At 42.9% G+C, this 19339-nt stretch overlaps 2 protein-coding genes across 3 annotated transcripts; one reads left to right on the top strand and one right to left on the bottom strand.

The window, feature by feature from the left end:
* Positions 1–1399: 1399 nt before the first annotated feature.
* On the bottom strand, positions 1400–2658 carry LOC103816947 (protein BTG1-like). Its single transcript, XM_009090986.4, has 2 exons — positions 2499–2658; positions 1400–2382 (listed from the first exon to the last, which is right to left on the bottom strand). The coding sequence occupies exons 1-2, from the start codon at positions 2614–2616 to the stop codon at positions 2030–2032; spliced, it is 471 nt and encodes a 156-aa protein (XP_009089234.3). The 5' UTR covers positions 2617–2658; the 3' UTR covers positions 1400–2029.
* A 3169-nt stretch (positions 2659–5827) lies between these two features.
* Positions 5828–16155, top strand: ATRIP (ATR interacting protein). Of its 2 annotated transcripts, none has more exons than XM_018914959.3 (13): positions 5828–6142; positions 7338–7420; positions 8413–8583; positions 9198–9313; positions 9587–9747; positions 10721–10819; positions 11283–11412; positions 12109–12822; positions 13334–13476; positions 14030–14121; positions 14951–15034; positions 15293–15539; positions 15971–16155. In XM_018914959.3, exons 1-13 carry the CDS (start codon positions 5866–5868, stop codon positions 16030–16032), a joined length of 2379 nt encoding a protein of 792 aa, XP_018770504.2. In that variant the 5' UTR covers positions 5828–5865; the 3' UTR covers positions 16033–16155. The 2 variants fall into 2 exon arrangements, with proteins under 2 accessions (XP_018770504.2, XP_050835117.1); XM_050979160.1 differs by having other exon boundaries at positions 7335–7420.
* Positions 16156–19339: the final 3184 nt, after the last annotated feature.

Raw genomic sequence — 19339 nt, 5'->3', positions numbered from 1 at the left:
GTTAAACTAAAGACTTCGTACCTATCTTTGCCAGTGGGCTGTTAACATAATGTGCAGCAAGGCCAATTACCTTTCAAAGGAAATGTAATCAAAGAAGGCACCTCACCCTTAGCAGATTTAAAGTTATTCTGTTCAATTACTGACAAATGTGTCAAATACATCCCTTAGAGGTCCCAAGGAAATAGGATTATCCAAACTGAATATTCATCAGAAAGGAAAAAGAAAGTGTTACTGCCTCAAGAGACTAAAACAATGTCATGAAAACCGATTTCCAATCTTATCTAATAAAAAGACAATTTGCCACCAGACCTTTAACACCCATTTGTTAAAGTAACCCAGAAACTTATTTATTGGAGTGATAGACTAGAAACGCACAATCAATTTTTACAGTTTTAATTACTAAGAAAATGGCACTATACATTTCCCCCAGATCAAAAAAATACCACTAGACAAGCCTGCCTCCAAGATAATAAGCAAACAGCAAGAAGCAAGCCACACCTTTTTCCAAGGCAAACAAAGAAAAAAACCTCTTTGTGAGCTGGAGTTCTGCCCTTTCCAGTTTGCCCAGACTTGCCCCTTCCCTCACTCTGTGTTCTACCAGGGTATTGACATAGCCCAGGGAGGGTTTTTTTGCTGACATACTCACACCAGACAAAGCTCCCTTTCATCAAGTGTTCCACTGTGCTCCAACACCAGGCTACAGAAATCAGCAATGCCAGGCAGCTTTCTATGGCTGAATTAGAAACCACTGCTTCTGAGAATAGGAATCACAATATCTGTAAATTAGATCCTTTACTGGGATATCAACACTAAGAATATCCATGTAAACCAGCTACACAAAGTTTTGTTATTACATCAAACCTACTGTATTTGATACCTTCACTAAAACTTGTACCCAACTGGTATTAGAGACCCTGATAAAAATAAGGAACTCAAAGCCAGAAACAGCAGGATTTACCTTCCAGAAAAGCCAAGGTAGTTACAGCACTGGTGATAATTTTCCCTCCTGCTTCCTACATGATGCAAGTTGCAGTTTTAAACCCAAACTCCATTTCCTTATAAACTCAAGCTTTTTTTTCTGCAATAGATCAAATATTGAAAGAGTACTTTTGCTTCCATTCAGTACCAAAAAACCCGGCCAGTTCTCCCCAGATTATTCAGCTGAAGACAGGCAGCCAGCAAGCTTTCCCAAAACTGAGTGTTTTGTTGTGATCTGCAAGAAAGATGGATGTTCACTGCTACACCTCGTTAACTATAAAGCTTTCTGCAATTATTAGAAATAGAATAAGCTTTAAGAGCAATGTTAAAAGCCTGGGGGGAAAAAAACCAAAACAAACAAAACTCCAAACAAACTTACAACAACAACAAAAAAAAAAGCACACCACCAAAACAAGACAGAAGCATTTTAAGCAAGTCTTTATTTTTCTACTCCCATAACTAGAAATAACAAGACAACTAATTCTCCACTTCCTTTTGCTAAAATATTGGGGTGTGATGGAACCCAGCCCTCAAATAAATGCATGCTTTGAAAAGGGAAAAATAAAGAGTTATTTCTGTGATTTGTACCTCACAGTCAAATTTGAATGACCCTGAGAGAAGTCTGTGCAGACAAATCACTGGAAAGATTTATGTGCCGTTTGTTAGATCTGTTTCCCACCCCCCCTTTGTGTTATTGCTCTGCAAATTGCAGATTGTTTTTTAGCAAGTACTAATTTTGACTAAAACCCATCATAAAGAGTGCTACAATATTGCTTTTTATTACAAATACGCAGAACTTGTTCGAAAATATAAATGTGTAAAACAATCCACCAACTGTACAGTGCATTTACAGGACACAGCCCAGAAAGGAACATGCAGGTAAGGAACTGCTTTATACATTTAGCCCTTGGCCACAAAGAACTTGGCAGTACTACCACGACTTTAATGACTATAGGGTGAAAAAAAAATAAAAAACAAAAAAAAGCTCAGTTACATCTAACTTTACCACGAGGTTGGGATACATACAACATCGTACAGGAAAGAGTTGTTTTTAACTAGAAACCGTCATCATGTTGTAACTCTTGGAAGGGCTGGATCTGCCAATCCTCCACTCCTCCTTGCAGCTGGTCCTGCTCTCCAGCTGTTTGGCCGCCTTCCCCCCAGGCTGGGGGCTTTCGTACAGCACACAGATAGACCCATCCTCACCTATGCGATAGGACACTTCGAAGGGGTCGACCCACAGCGTTAATTCGCTGGGTAAGAGCTGGAAGAGCCTCTCGTGGCTCAGTCCGATCATCCCCGCCGCCTTTCCTATCAAGGGGTCCATCTTATGGTTGATCCTGATGCAGCGGTAGCCGGAGCCCTTGGAGGGCACCAGGGGGAACCAGTGGTGCTTGTAGTGCTCTGCGGGAGGGAACAAAGAGGAGCTTCTGCGCGGGGCTGCGCTCCGCCGGACCCCGCGGGATGCGGGAGGGATGCAGGGGAGGGATGGAAAGAGGGGATGCCCCCCCGGCACTCACCGCGCATCGCCTCCTGCAGGCACTCGCGGAAGCACCGCAGCTGCTCCTCGCCGACCCCGCCGGCGGCCCGCAGGAGGCGGGTCACGAACGCGGCCGCCGTGGAGATCTCGGTCCTCATGTCCGCCCCGGCCCCGCTGCCAGCGCCGCCCGGCCCGGCCCCCGCGGCCGGGGGCGGCTCCGCGCAACAGCCGCACGGCGCGGGCGGGACGGGGCGGGTTTGTTGTGCCGGCTGTGGGGCGGGACCGGCGGGGACGCACCGACAGCCCGATACACGGACAGCCCGCCCCGCCGGGCAGCGCTCGGGGGCACTGGCCGGACGCGGCCCCGGCGCTCCGCCCGGCCCGGCGCTCATTCAGCCCAACGGAATTAACGGGTGCAACGCGCGGCCGCGCTCACGGCTCGGCGCTCACGGCTCGGCGCGGCGCTGCCCTCATCGCCAGCCCAGGCCAGCGGCTGCTCCGCTCAGCCCTCCCTCAGCTCCACCGCCAGAGGTATTCCGGGCGGGCAGCGCCGTTCCCCCGCCTAGTTCCCTTTTCCCTCTCTTTTCTCAGGACGCAATATAAGCACAGACTAAATCCCCCTCCATCTCAGACACACAGCTCCGAGGTCAGCCTTGACGTGCGGCATTTCCTTTCCCTCTACCAGCAAAAGACCCAAAACGCAGACCACTCCTTTCCTAACCAACTCTCAGGTCTGGATCAAGATGCTATTTTGTTAGAACAAGTTTTCACCGAAGTCCCATTTGCATTTCAGTACCTCATACTTTAGGAATTAAATTTAAAAAATTAATCTCTGCTGGTACCTGGACTGATTCAGTCATCCACTTCAGTTTTGATTTACTCAGTGCTTTCAGAATCAGAACACAAAACACATTCACATCCACCTTCATTGAAAAAAAGGGACAAAGAAACAACACTTGCTTTGGATTTAACTCTTAGAACTCTTGCTAGCATTTAGGATAAACATACCATTAGCAGCACTAAGACCTGTCGAAATCCACACATAAGTTATGAACCTTAATGCTAAATTATGCTAAAGAGCTCCCCCCCTTCCACAATGTGCACCCAAATGAATAAGTGCACAAATTCCCTGTTATCCTAGTGATTTTACTCTTAAGTCAGTAAAACAAGATACTGCTAAAGCCAGAACAGACATTAAATGCCCTGGTTTTAACTTGCTAGTGAAACTAAAGTAGAAACTAAAGTAAAGAAACTAGGTAAGAGTAGAAAGCAAATGAATCAAGCAAATGAAAGGGAGCTAAAAGTACTGCAAGAGTCAAACGGTAATGCTAAAACTGCCCACATGGATTGAGGGCTGACACCTAAGTGGAATATTCAAACGAAACAAGAAATTCTGGCTATAAAAAGTCAAAAGATGCCACAGTTGTCAGGTAGGGCTAAAGTCACACTTTGGTTTCTTGTGTTCTCCTTAGGGAGTTGCAGGTTTAAGACTCAATGTTAGCAAGGCATAGAAAAATCAGCAGATCAGAGAAATCAGCAGATATGTAACTGTGTTACTTTCATCCCCCTGCCCAAAAATGGTTCCATGAGCAGCTGTATTTAAAGCAAATTCAAATCTCAGACTTACTTTGTTGTTATTCTAATCGCCTGCAAGTCATTTTCTCTTTAGCAGGAACACCTGGAGTAGTGGAAAACAAAGTCAGTATCTTGGTTTATCTTGCTAAAAACAAAGTCTGTATAAGTGTTTTACCATTCTATTTTCCCTCAACTTCAGCTAGAGGAAGAGGAGAAAGTAAAACTGAAGGTATACCACTCAAACAATATAATATTATTTTAAAAAAGCAATAATAAAAAATAGAAACACTAGCACAATCCTATTAATTTATTAAACAACAACCAAAAAAAAAATCCCAAACAAACAATCAACAAAAAAACCCCAAACAAAACCCACCCAGAATTAAGAAGAAGTAATGTCTAAATCCAGTTCCTTTTAGATTACTTAAATTAGGCTCTCAATACATGTCCCTACAAACATAAGCAGCAGAAGCAGAGCACTAGAAATTACCAGGAGAGGTTTTAAATTAAACAAGAAATTTTGGTTTTACTCCACCTCCTCAAAGCATCTCTCTCTAAACATAAAGAGATAAAACCATTCTTAAAAGCAAGAAGAAACGTTTTTTATGGCAAGACTACAAAGACAAACATTATGTTACCATTCCCACTAGAGAGAGAAAAGCAATAACTCCAAGCATAAATAATGGTACCTTCAGTCTTTACAGCATCAAACCCATCCACAATTTCCCCAGTTTGGCACAGAATTGATAAAACAACTTTTTGGAGATACAAAAATAAAACCTTCAGGCAGCACCTCAGAACTAAAGTGCAGTTTCCATCTGAGACTGTCCCTTTGTGTGCACCTGAACTGAGCAATGAAGCTCTTCCCACCTGATGGTTTCATTGGGATCACCTGCAGCCACTTCAGCACAGCTGGGAGCAATGACCCTCGGGGCTTTCTTTGGGCCTCACTGGCTCCTCATCCACTACAGGGATAAAGAAAATTACCTTCAGGTGATAATCTAATTTCCCAGCATGTAATGGGCAATAGGGAAATGAACAAGAGAAACGAGAATTCTCTAACAGAATTGGAAATATGTCACACTGACACAGTGGTTTTCACTTAAAAGACCATCAAGGGATTTGTAAACTGATTTGTAGAAATGAAAATAATTAGTAGCCCTGTTTTAAAAATGTGCTGCAAGACTATGGTCTAGTCTCCTCTTAACCGGTTTATCAACATAGCTGTGGCCTCACACCCATCTGAGTTATACAGAGCTGGAAACTCGAGTTTTCAGTCCATTTAAAAACAGGCCAAATACGATGACAAAAGAGGCTAGCGGCAGGAATTTAACAGTGGGAGTTTAGAACGGGACTTTTGCACTTATTGCCCTTCCCCGACGCTTTCAGAGGCCGCAGTTTATCGAGGGCACTCGTCTCTGCTGCCGGCAGTGCCGCGGCCACACAGGACGGGTTACAGCCGCGCTCCAGCTGCCGTGTGACGTCACCGTGCCCGGGATGAAGCCAGGTGTGACATCAGAGGGACAACCCTCACGTGACGTCACCGCCCAGCCTGACGTCATCTCTCGAAAGCCTGACGTTAGCGCCTCCCCCTCACACCGCTGAGGGGACGATCCTTCCCGCCTCCCTCCCTCCCAATCAGCGAGGCGCTTGCGTGTCTGCTGTCCGCAGCCAATCACGAGAGCGCTTACAGCCGGCTCTGAAGCCGCCGCCACTTCATTGGCTGTGTGGGGAGAGCTGCCGGGCGGTGATTGGCGGGCGTGCGGGCGCGCGGGGGGGGCGTGGCCGGGGCGGCCCCGCGGCGTGTGGGCGCCGCGGGTCCCGGTCCCGCCATGGCGGCGCTGCCCGGGCCGCGGAAGCGGAGCGGCCCCGCGCTCTGCGGGGACAGCGGGGCCGCGGCCGCCCCGCCGGCGCTCCGGAACGTCCTTCCCCCGCACAAGCGCCCCAAGAGCGCCGTGACCGGCATCGTGGACCCCTTCGGGGACAGCGATGACTTCACGGCGGACGACCTGGAGCAGATCGACATCCTGGCCTCGCAGGCGCTGTCGCAGGATCCGCCCGCGGGACACGCGTGGCGAGCCCCGGAGCTGCCCCGGGGCGGGCGGCAAGGTCGGTGTGTCCCGGCGGCTGCCCCTCACTGCCCCGCGGCTGCGGAAGGGTTTGGTGTCCCTTTAGGAAGCTCAGGATGGCCTGGGTTGGCAGGGACCGCAAAGCGCATCCAGTGCCACCCTTACCATGGCAGGGACCCCTTCCACTGTCCCAGGCTGCTCCAAGCCCTGTCCAGCCTTTGGACACTGCCAGGGATCCAGGGCTACATTTGCTCTGGGCACCTGTGCCAGGGCCTCATCTCCCTCACAGGGAAGAATTTCTTCCTAATATCTTACCTAAATCTCCGTCATCACTGTAAAGCCCCTCCCTCTTGTCCTGTCACTACAGGCTCTTGTAAATAGACTTGCTCCATCTTTCTTCTAAGTTCCCTTAAGGGAATTGCTCCTGCCTGTTCCCCTGGCCAGCAGCACCCCACGGTGGTACCCCCGGTGTCAGAGGGATGGTTGGGATTCTAGGAATAACGAGAATAACAATGCCAGCAGGAACATTGCATTGATCTCACGGCACCAGGAGCCCGTGCCTGGGGTGTGTGGGGGGTAATACCAGCCTGGGGCGAGGGTGCTGTGTGTTAAACCTGCCAAATAAAAAACCCGAGTTTCCTAAACGTTCAGCATGCTTTAGGTATCATATTCTGGTAGCATGTTGGCTTTCAGATTTTTTCGCCCTGTTAATTTCCACTAATAAATGCATAGCGTGCCTTGTATTAACAGCTGATTTTCAGTTTTATTTTGAAAGAAACAAAAGCTGGGTTTTTTTCATAATGAACCTTAGAGAGCTTGGATAATCTAAGTATGTTGTAGCAGCCCTGACATCTGTCACCTCTCCAGGTGATTAAGTTTTCAGTGAACACTTGTTTGTGCATTAACTGAAGTTATCTCAGAAGAAATGCTTGCTTTTGCTGTGGTTCATCTTGCTGGTTTAAGATATGAGATGATCTTTAAGGTCCCTTTCAACCCAAACCATTTTGTAATTAGAAATTTGAAGGGGCAGGGGTTCTTCTGCTGTAAGAATTGATGCACAAGCACTAGCAATGTTCCTGTAGTGGCTGGATGAGTCACTTTACCTGTTTGTAATGACAGTAAAATGCTAAGATATTCAGATGTATGCAATGACAAATATCACAACCTTGGTGTTGAGTCACCAGTGATGCACATTCATCATCTGTGCTTCAAATTTTGGCTTTTCCCTGCAGCAGGAAGCAGAGCAGAAGATGGTCTGATGAGAGATGCATTCCAGTTTGAAGTGCTGCAGACACAGCATGAAGAAGTCAAACAGAAGGTTGGCAATATCCTCCCTTCTCCTGTAAATATCACATTTTTGATAGGAACAGCTGAAAGGTGGGATAAATCCAGTCCCAAGCATTTAATTCTAATCAAGGTGATCAATAATCTTTGTAATCCAGGGGTGGTCAAATTGTTCTAGAAACAGCTCTAGTTATACTAAAGAGTGAGAGCAATATTTTATTTCTTGGTCATTTCAGATTAGCAAATGCTGATTTCTCAGTTTTATTTGTTCCCTGTCAAATAATTTCTCTGCCCTGTCAGCCGGAGTTGTTTTGTTCAACTGAAAAGGTTTGGGAAAGTAACATGACTTTCAAGTGACTTTATGTTGCTTTTCCTTCCTGGTGGTCATTTATGGAAAGATACTCTGTTTCTCTTCCTCCATTCTCTGTGTATTTCCCAGCTCTATTTTATCCACCTTTATCAGGGAGTTTCCTACCTGTACACCATATTAAATCATAATTTTACAGTTGCAGAGAAGTGTCTTTCTGATCTTTTCTTCTTGCTTTTCTGAGTAACTTTTTTATTGTCCCCCCAAAGTCTTGTCTCTGAGTGGAAGTGGCTGCTCAGGAGGTATTAGAGACTCAGTGTCATGAAGATTCTGTCTGGGTTGGTACCTTGTCTGTTGGCTGTCCTGATGGATGTAGTAGTATAATTAAATTATCACAGTTATCATACAAACAATGAATAAATTATTGATGTGTGTGACTAGAACACTTGTTAAAAAAAAAAAAACAACAAAACATAATTGCAGAGAAGGGGAAAGAGAAGGATGATCTTGTCATTTTTAATTATTTTAAAGAACACAGTAGCTGAGCCTGATTTAATTAAAAAAATATTAGAAGCAACATGTGTAGAATTTCTAAGCTGGGTTACCAGGAGCATTTTTCTCCCTAGAAATTACAAATACACCTAATTTTCAATGACATACTGATGCAAATGCATACTTTTGGCTATATGCATCCTTTAATGTAATTCCTCTGTTTGCAGCTGAAAGAAATGCAGGATGAAATTCTCACTAAAAATGGAGAAATTAAAATTCTGCGTGACTCAATGCAGCAGATGGAGCATGCTATGGAAGAACAGAAAAAATCATACCTGCTACTGGAACAGCAAAAATCTCAGATTTTGAGTGACAAAGAAAAAGAGTTCTCCAAAAAGGTTTGTAAATATGTCAGTTACCTGCAGATCACATGGAGATGCTGATTTATGGCTTAACGATGTCCCAAACCATTCAGTCAAAGGAAGAACATTTGTGTGAAATTTCCACAATGTCTTATTGTCTTACCTAGAAGAAAACATTTGAAAGAACTTGTTGAGGGTTTCCCCCTGCCAAAATAAAAGAGTAAATTCAGGTGGTAGAAGTTTTCATTTACTTATGCTTTTTTGAAGCCATCCTGAGAACATTGCAATTGGAATGTATGTTAAGAGTGGGAAAAGTGGCAGAACGTGCTTTGTGGCTCTGATGAGATTGCTGTTCTTGTTGCAGTCATCTCTGTGCAGCCCTGAAGAGGAGAGAGGCTGCTCTGCAGCCTCCCTGGAGCCATGCCCTGCATGGCACTTGCTCTGTCTTAGCCACTCACAAAGGCTTCTTGCCTGAACTCCTGGCACTTGGCTCTCAGACAGTGTTAACTGGACTAACATTCCTAAAAATGGAGATCTGGGAGTTCACATTAAGCAGATGGTGATCTGGAGCTCCCTGGTAACTCAGTTGCTCTGCAGTTGCACCTCTCCTGAGCTGGTAACACTAAAAGTGCCCTGAACTCCCCTTTCAGTTACAGTCGCTGCACTCTGAGCTGCAGTTCAAGGACGCAGAAATGAACGAATTAAGAACAAGACTTCAGAACTGTGAAAGAAACAAACACCTTTCTCAGGCAGTTCCAACAACAAGGTAGGGGTATTTTTGTAATACATGTGTTTAAACTATTGAAGAGGTTTTCTTTCTTCATGTGACTCTAAGATCTATTATCTTTTTAAAAAGACAACAAAAAAGTCTGATGATATCTATGGAATTTACTCAAAAAAGAGCCTTCCTTGTAGCTGTGACAGAAATTTAAAGAGTTTATAGTGAAGTATCTCTAAAACATCAAACAGTGCAAAGAAAAGAGATTGTTGTTTAATAAAATAATTACAAAATAAATACTGATTTGTCTTTTTATCTTAGCCCTAAAAAGAATCTTGTGGTACAAGTGAAATCAGGAGGATGTTCTCCACAACCAGAAAGAAGATCTTTTCCTACAAAGGAATCCTTCAATGCTGAAACATCCACTAGGCCATCGAGTTCTTCCGGAAATTTGATGGCCCTAACTACTTCAATCAAAGAAGGTAAACCCTTGAACAGCTTGCAACATTTTTAGTTACAAGTAAACATTCTACATTAGAGAGGTATTTTGTGACTAAACAGTTGCAGTCAGTTCACAGTTATTTATTTTGGTTTTGGTTAGGGTTTTTTTTCCACTTTATACCAACTGGAGTTAAATAGCCATGACTGAAATTTGCATGAAGATCATTTTAATTCATACCTTAGTACCAGATGCCAAGGTGGCAATGATGAAGTGGCCAGTGGCTGCAGTAAAAAACTTTATTGTGTGATGAACTAAAACATCCAAATTGTTGATCTGTCTTTTCTCATTGCACAAATAATAGGAAATAATTTGCCTATTTCTTGGTCTGCTAGTCAGCTAATGCATGTTTTGTATTCTTGTTCTAGCATTTTGGGGATTGGATTTTAAAGGGTACATATTTAGCCATATTTAAAGAAGCAACTGAAACAATGTACTCATTTCCTCTTTTATATGTAGGGCAGTAATTCTCACAAAATTTTATCTTGAAATTCATTGAGTGAACTTTAGGTAATTAGTATCTGCATATATTTGAAGACTGCTATAATATGAAACAAAAGTAGTGGTTTTTTAATAGCAATGGGAAATAATAAATGTAAGAAATGTGAATAACATCAACTAATCCTTACTGGAAGAGACATGAGAAATCTGGGACGTTGCTGTCAGTTACACTGTTCATTCTGAAAATACAGGCAGTAGGAACTCCAGCAAAAAGAGAAATGCAATAGCCTGAAAGCATTAGTATTGTTATTGTTTGTTATGGTAACAACACTCAAGATGCCTATTTGTTTGAAAAAATACATTTGTTTACTTTTTTTCTGAACTCTGCAAGGCTTTTGGCCTTGGTTTGCTCGGTAATTGTGACATATAGAGATGATTAAAAGATTATCTAACACTGTGGCTGTGTGTACAGGATGGGTGCAGATCCGTGTTCTCCCAATCCCTGTTTGTTTCAGACAGGAAGATAACCCATCCTGAAGTTTCATCCCTGAAGCAGCACAAAGCAACAGGAAAAAATGGTTCCTACAGCTCTGTCCCCAAACGAAAAACACAAGGTAATATCATTCTGGTAATGCAGAAATAAAACCAGGGGAAATGTGCCTAAAAAAACCCCAAAACACTGTAAAGCATTTTCAACAATCAGCTCCAAGAATTCTTTAGTGTACCAAGTTACAGTTGGCAGTGGAATTGCATCACATAATTTCAGTGTCTGGAGTAGAAAATGGAGGGCAAGTCACCAGAACAGCTGGGATATGTGATCACTTGGCTCAAGCTATTTTGCAAATATGGGGTCATAATTAAAAGACCTCTAAATATAACTTGGTTTGTATTTAAATATCTGAAATTAATTTTTCTGAAAAATCATCCTCCTGTTAAAAAAGAATATTCATTATGAAAAAACCAAACCCAATTTGAGGTTGTGAGCGCTCTCGCAATAAGGCTGGTCTTCTGAAATACTGATTTCTTTGTTGTTGATGATGGCAAATCTACTCCAAAGAAAACTCTGTATCTTTCCAGGTTCTATCTTGCTGAATGCACTGATGAAGCAGCCCATAGTCCCTGGGTCACTTCTAGGTTTCTGCCACCTTCTCAGCAACAACTCTGAGCCTCTGTCTGGAGCTGTGTTGCCGCCCAACTCTTTGGATACGTAAGTTTTATTTTCTTTTTTAAACTCTATCTGCCATGTTCAGCACAGTGCCATTCTCTGTACTAAGAAACACTTGGTCATGCAGGACAGCTCATTCCCTGTGGTAAATCATGCCCTGCTTAGGCCATTTCATGCAAAATTTGGAACATCATTCTGTATCTTTGGTTATCACACATACCAAACACTGGAGCATCCTTAAAAAATAAATTAGGTTAATTATCAGTTAGGGGAAGGCACAGAACTAAACATGGGAGTAGCTGTTAACAGCTTGCATTGCAATGAGGGAAGCACAGAAACATGATCATGAGTTAAGGGGGAAGAAAACACTGAAGATGTGATCAAAAAGTTGGTTTTATATCTTCAAAATACAAAATGTGTTCAATTTGTAATGTATAATTGTGCAACTTTCCAAGATGTATTTATATTTCCTGGTAAAGCCTTTTAAATATGAAACTTGAATATGAATGATAATAGTTCTTCACTTTACAGAATTAGACTGTAGCTTCTGAAATACCTTTGCTTTTCAGATAGGTTGGAGTCGGATGATGTTTTTCCTTTATTTCCTATATTGGAAACAGACATCTCTTAGTACTCTGGCCTTTCTAATGTTCAATTCATAATATGGATAACTCAGATTTTAAGTCTGTTCTCTGCCTTTTCTTGTGAAGCATTTTCCTTTTACTTTTATTTGGACAGGAAGCCCACACAACTCCCCAGCAGCAGGACAACTCAAGAAGGAATCTCTCCTCTTGTATCCCTGCAAGAAGCTCAAAAACTGGCAATAACAGGGCTGAACTTAATTGCTCTGGATGAAGGATTATCTGAGGGAAGCCCAGCAGATGGCCAGCCCCTCACACAGAGCAGGATCCAGGGTGCTGTGCATCTCCTGCCCTTGGTGGAGCACCACGTTGGTGCCTTCTGCCGAGCAGAGCAGCTCGGGGACGCGCCAGGGAATGGAGCTTGTGGGAGCCACCCAGCTACTGCTTCCAGAACCAGCACAAACACAGGCTCAGGCAAGGAGGACTTCAGGTTGAACCTTGAAGAAACTACTCTTGTATCACTGGGGATCCTTTATTATCTGGTGTTCTACAGCTGGGATGTTGTCCACACATTGCTGTCTGCTGAAGTGGAAAACAGTTCTGCTGGTGGAGATGAACAGGTTTCCGAGATGGACAAAAATGTGTTGTGTGAGAATCAGTGTGACAATAAAGAGAGCAGGACACAAGGAGGGCTGGCTGCTCCACAGGATCCTCCCAATACTGATGGAGCTCAACATTCTTTGTTTAAAAAGCTGCTTCAGATTTTAGCTTTTTCTGCTGCAAGGGGTTCCCAGACTGACAATATCCTGAGCCAAAGCCTAAAGGTTTTGGTAAAATTAGCTGAAAATTCAACTATGGACTTATTAATAAAGTAAGTCAGTAATAGCTTTAAAATTATTTCAGAGTCTGTTGTTTAGCAGTTTTCATTCTCTGTTAAAACTCATGTGGGCAGCTTCCACTAGAAGTTGTGCCATGTATAAGAGAAATCACATTTCAGATCATATTTGAGAAGCAGCCGAGGATCTTTCTACTGCCTTTGCTGTTAATAATAATCATCCCTGATCAGTAACCAGGTTTGTTGATGATGTTCATCTGAAGCAGATGCTGTTGCCTCATTGAAAGTGAAGAAGCTTTATAACATTCGTTTTGGGGGTTTTGTGATTGCTGGGAGGTGCATAAGGAAGGAAAGCACAGGATCTCATTCTGGCAGGTAAAACTGCCAGTGTCAACTGCAGAGCGACTGCCAAAGTAACAATGTTTTCCAACATACTTTTTATTTATGAATAGCTTAAAAGGCACAAATTATGATACTGTCTACAAAAAAATAGTGTATTTCCAACTTGTGGCTGACTTCCCTTTTCTAACACAGTTTTGTTTTGAAGTTTCCAGCACGTACTGAGTAGCCAGGTGCTGCAGTGCTGCCTGCGGCCCGAGACCCCTCTGCCTGCTGTGCTTCTGACTGTGAGACTCCTGTGTGCTCTTGCTCAGCACCACCTGCTGGCTGCTCAGCTCTGTTCTCGTTCAGGTAAAAGACTGCAGGAGACACAGAACTGTTACCATAACTAACAGTGATGCTAACAGGCCTTGCTCCAAGGTGCTGAAACCCCAGAAGGCCAAAAGCCTGCTCTATTACCTGATAACTTGTTTTCTACTTCTGATTTGGAGAGTATTTGTGTTGTGGTATCTGTCTACAAGCAGTGCTTTTGATAGCCGTTTAAAAATCACTTTCTAGATTGTGTATTTAAGGTTGATGAGGAAAAGGGGGCTTTTGAGGAGTTTTGAAGTTTAATTTATCTGTGCTCATGGAACTGCTCAGAGATTCCAGTACTCTGCATGACAAATGATCTGTGTTCAGTTCCTTATGAAGGAACCATGATAGGATTACCACAAAGGCAAATATAAGGTTTAGGGATACCAATTTCCTCAGCACTGCTGAGGATGTTGGAAGTAAAACAAGAAGCTGGGCCTCTACCATGAGCCCTAGGAGTGAACTCAAAATGTTTTCTTGCCTGATAGCATTAATTTTTGTCATCAGCAAATGGCTGATTGGAAAAAGAACGAAGTTCTCTCTTTTTCAGACACCTGTCTTCTCCTTGCACTCTACATGTACATAACATCAAGACCAGATAAATCAGCATCTGAAATGCTTTGGCTTCAGCTGGAGCAAGAGGTAACCATGGCTGAGTGTCCATGTGCTCTTTCCTTCTCCTTCCAGTTGGGGGAGTGGGAGGAGCAGGATAGTGCACAAATTGTCCGAAAACAAGTTCTTTCTCTAGCTGAAATAGAAAACTGCATATATGGGCTTGCAGTAAGGGATTACATTGATTTTTGAAAGGACCTGCTTGAAACTGAATCAGTAACTATCCCTGAAGAGACCATTGGTCATAATAGCCTTTCAAGTCACTGAAAAAACCAAGGGAGATCCTAGGATGGCTGCAGATGTTCAGCACTAAGATCTATTTTGTATTTAGAGCAATAGAAGAGTAAAAAGAAGCAAGATTTGCATTTTTTTATTGTATTTATTACATTTAAAGGCATTTTGTAGTGATTTAGGTTTTATATTCCTGGCATTCAATGGCAATGCTACCTTGCTGTTTAATACTCATGGTTATATATAGAAAGAATAGCTTTTAAATTTGTGTTGTTTGTACAGACAGAAGTGACAAGAGTTGTTTGAGGTTCTATTTGCTCTACTTCTCTCATTTTAAAGAATTTAGAACCCTTTCCATTACCCCCACCTGCACTGTTAATATTAAGTGTAAACACATTATTTGTATGCAGTGAATTAGAGGCCACTGACCTTGTCAGCCTTGCTCATTGAGAAGGTTTCTGTGCAAGGCAAACTCTGTCTATGAAGTGTTACAGGGAAAAAAGCTTGTACAACTTTGAGGGTAAAAGACATCAGCTGTTAGGAAAAAAATTACCCCAAGACTGTTTGAAATTAGCAATGAATTCTCGTAACTTGGCTTTCCCTCTAACCCAGCCTGTATTTGTCACAGACAGTGAGGCTCCTGACACGCTGCCTGTGGTGCCCCAGACCAGCAGTTTTATTTCCTGGCACAGACTGTCAGTGCTACCTCGAGGTATGTTCCCCCAGTGACAAATTCCAAGTACTCAATGCTGAAATTGCTTTTTGCCCCTTTTAACTTTTTGCTGTAGAGAAGCAGAAGTGTCCTGTACTTTAGAGGATGCCACCTTCTACGAAGCTTGCTTTGGCTTGCTAGGAAATATCCTGAAACTTGAAAGTTTGAAGAGATTAGGCAGTAAAGTTCATACTGAAATAAGTTTTCTGCTCCTATATTTTTGCTTTGTGTACTGAGGCACTGTTTTTCCTCTTGCAGGTGGTTAAGGCACTAATTGTGATGCTGCACAGACAGTGGATGAAGATTAGATCTGAGAGCAGCTTGTGTGCACAGCAGGAACGAGTTATTCAGTTCTTACGGGACGCTGTTTTACTCTTGCACAGCCTGTCTCAGAAAGATAAACTGTTCCATGAACACTGTTTGGAAGTTCTCCATCAATATGACCAAGCCCTGCCAGGCATAAGAGCTATTCTCAAAAAGACTCAAAAACTGAGTGCCTCTGAAGGTAAAAAACAGTCAAATGCTGGCTTTTTTCCATGCTGCAGAAATAAAAATTTCACTTCTGTCACTTTCCTCTTTTAACAAGTACCACAGCTGGTTGTTGCTCAGACCTCTGGAGGCAGTTTAGATTGGATATTAGGAAGAAATTCTTCCCTGTGAGGGTGGGGAGGCCTTGGCACAGGTTGCCCAGAGAAGCTGTGGCTGCCCTGTTCCTGGATGGATGGGGCTTGGAGCAACCTGGGATAGTGGAAGGTGTCCCTAAAAATGGCATTAAAGAAAAGAAGGGGAGAAGTTTGTGTGACAAAACACAAATCTAAAGACCTGTTTGCATGGAACCTTCAAAAATTTTATTTGCTGTAACAGATACCAGCTAGAATTATACTGTATGAAGCAGGAAAAAAAAATCATTCTCTGAAACATTATTTTTTGTTGCAGAGCTGATTTTGGATGAATTGTATCCTCCTGAGCCAGAAGAGCAAGGAACAGACTCCAGCTAGCCAACAGCAAAGATTTCTGTCCTTCCTCATCTGAATCATCATTGCAAATGTAAATGTGAACTTTGAATCATCCTTTTAACGATAATCTTGGGTTGCACTCAAACACAGCACAACTAAAACACATTCCTCTGTTGTAATTATTTCAGTGCTATCTAAATGTAGCTGAGAGCAAAGGAATTCTGATGAGAGTGATGCTGCTGTGCAAATTCACTCAATGGCTTATGACTGGTTCTGGTAATGAATTCCATCCTGTATGAAACCGCTGTGAATGGAATGGAAATTTCTCTCTATTCTCCATTTTCCTGTGACTACAGCTGAATTTATGGTGCTGAGATGTTTGGCATCACTGCATTCACATGAAAGCCTTTTGAACACCCTTGTGTCTTTTGTAGCTGTACCACTTCCTTGTGTGACTTCCAGAATTTTCATATTGTTGATATTAGTAAACAGTTTATGGTGATTTTAAAAAACTCCTTCTAGAAATAATTCAAGAATTGGCAGTTCACTACAGGGCTTTGAATTTCTTGCTGAGGATTGGTCATCTAACCTCAATTTTGTCAATCTCCTGAAAGAGGAATTACTGAGATGCCAAAACAAACAATACTAGAACTTACATTTTACAATTCACCTTAAAAGAGTAAGATGGTACTGTTGAAGGTTGCATTCTAGGCAACAGAAGGATATTTAAATGAGATTTTTGGTCATGATGAAGATGAAGGAGCCTCTCATTGCTAGGATTCAGCACCAAAGGTTGGAGGAAGAGCTGCTGCCCCACCTTTGAAGTGTGCATGACCCTCACTCACTGTCACATTGGGCTGCAGGTCACCAGCTGAGCCTAGACCCTAAAAAGGGAAGTGAGGTATTAAAATGAGCCCACAGGTGTGGGTTTAGATGAGAGAGCTCTTTTCCATTTTCAACAGGGACTTGGTTAAGAACAAGCCTGGATCCAGGAACCAGGAGGACAAGAGACTGTATGAGAGTGGGAAGGAAGCCTTTGGAAAATCGGGAGACAGTCTGTTCTCTCGTGCCCAGGGGGGCTGTGCCCTGCCCTGCAGCAAAGAGCCCACTCCAGTGTGCTCAGCAAGCTTCTGGCTTGGCTCTTGCTTTGGAAGAGACCTTTCCTAGAAATGCCTATACAGGAATAATAATCCAGCACTTCCAGAGAGCCAAAGCTCCTTCTTCCCCCCAGCCTGGGCACAGCCTCCTCCTCTCTGAGCAGCAGCTGCACCAGGCAGGGCCAGGTCGTTTCTGTGAAACACAAGCTGCCAACTGCTCCTCTCAGTAACAGGTTTCAAGTCCCTTGTAGCATCTGGAAAACTGCCATGTTCCTGCTGAAATGCACCAAGGAAGGATGCACAGGCACAGAGCAGCAAAGCCTTCCAAGTCTGTGTGTGCTTGCATGGTCACAACCCTGGAACTCTCACCAGGCCCTGGACAAGACAAGCTGCAGATATTGGTGTGACAAAAAACATTTCACTTGTCCATGTAAAATAAATAAGCAAATAAACAAAGCAACTGAAAAAAAAAAAAGAAAAAAAGGAAAAACAACCAACCACTAAACAACATTTCCTGGTCTTCAGGATTAGAGAGAAGACCTGGAAAGTGCATGTAAAAGCCCTTTCCTTCCTCAAAACCAAAATAAACATTAAGATAATTCCTTAAGCTTAGAGCTGTTCTAACAAAGATATGACAGTCACAGTACCTCAGATGTCCCAAAATGCAGTGATCATCAGTATTCAACAGTTCTCACCACTTAATTTCTCTAAACAATTTGAGTTTATAGAGATAAGAAACATTTAACCCGTCTGGGTGAACAGACCAAATGAACTGTTAAGAACTTGGACAAAAAACAGTTCCCTAAAGAATCCCAAACTTTTGGAGCAATCCAGTTATAAAAAGTTGTTTAAAAAAATTCCTGGCTTCATCTAAAGGGTGTGTGTATGGCAACTTGGAAAAATGGAGAAGTGGATTATTGCTAAACTTTATATAAACAGAAGAGTTATCTCTGGAAAAAACTGGTAGGAAAACTCCTAAGTGCTCCCTCCTGGCTCTGCATCCCTTCCCATCCACCACCTCTAACAGACAACATCCAAACATGTACATTCATTCTCACTGAGTTTTCTCCCAACTCTGGAATTTAAAGTAGTACAACCCAGGCTCCATACACCAAACAGATCCAATCCCCTACACTTTGACTGGCAGGAATCACAGTAACATCATGTTATTGTGAAATTAAACCACAGCTTTTAAAACTGAAGGCATTGTCTGTTCACATTCCTAAGGAAAAATGAGGCTGTGCTCCTAAAGAGAAAGGGCAAAAAGAAATATACTTACAGAGCCACCATAATTATTTAAGACATTTACAATGATCAACCTTGTCAGGATTATTTTAAGATCATGCTGACCTTCAGCAATTCTTTTTTTTTTTTGCTTTCTCCTGGAATTTTCCTCAGGATTAAAAAGGTCCAATCATGTATGCAACAGCTCATCAGTTCTTCACTCCCTGAAGAATTCCCACCATAGCAGCTTTTTATTTCCCCACCATGTTACAGACAAGCTGTGCCTCCATATTAACTGAGAAAAGCAATTTACTCTGGCATCAAGCACAGGCACAAGATTGAACAATGAAGTCCTGAGCAAAGGAAAGCCACTAGGCATGTTCTACACATGACAATGACACTCCTCAGCAGCAGCCACCCATCTGCTTCCTTACCCCTGGGGATGGTAAACAGGGTTTCCCCTTGGCTGAAAGCTGAGCTCACCAGAGCTGCTTTTCCCTGCTCAATGAAACCTTGCTCAATTCTACACCTTGCAGATCACTGCCTTGGTGAGGCTGGAAGGGGCCTCTGCAGCTCATCCAGCCCCCAGCTGAAACTCTCACAGAGAAGCCAAAAAACTGCTTTGTGTCATGTCAGGCCTCAAAACCCCATCTTTTTAAACCAAGCTGACATGGGTGAAGATGGCAAACATAAAATGCCTTCTTCTGTAGCAGACAACATGCCTGACCTGAGCTGGGTTTATTTACATTATCCCAGGAGTGAACTACTGCTTAAAAACCTGTGCTAAACAATTAGAACAAAGTCATCCTAAGCACTGAACGTTTTTGTTAGTCTGCAGTATTTAAGGCTATAATGGCCAAATGGTTACAATTAGGTCAAATGCAGCAGTTCTGCCTGCACAGACTGTGTTATCTCTGTGAATGTAACAGCAAACTTCCACTTCCAGTGTAAATTGTTAAAAAATGTACATTGTTGATGTAATTTAGCAGAGTGATAAGAAAAGGTGATCTGTGATCTCTACTAAGATC

Source organism: Serinus canaria, chromosome 12 (assembly GCF_022539315.1).
Source record: "Serinus canaria isolate serCan28SL12 chromosome 12, serCan2020, whole genome shotgun sequence".
NCBI classification, from domain to species: domain Eukaryota; kingdom Metazoa; phylum Chordata; class Aves; order Passeriformes; family Fringillidae; genus Serinus; species Serinus canaria.
This window is presented reverse-complemented; position numbering and strand designations above follow the sequence as displayed.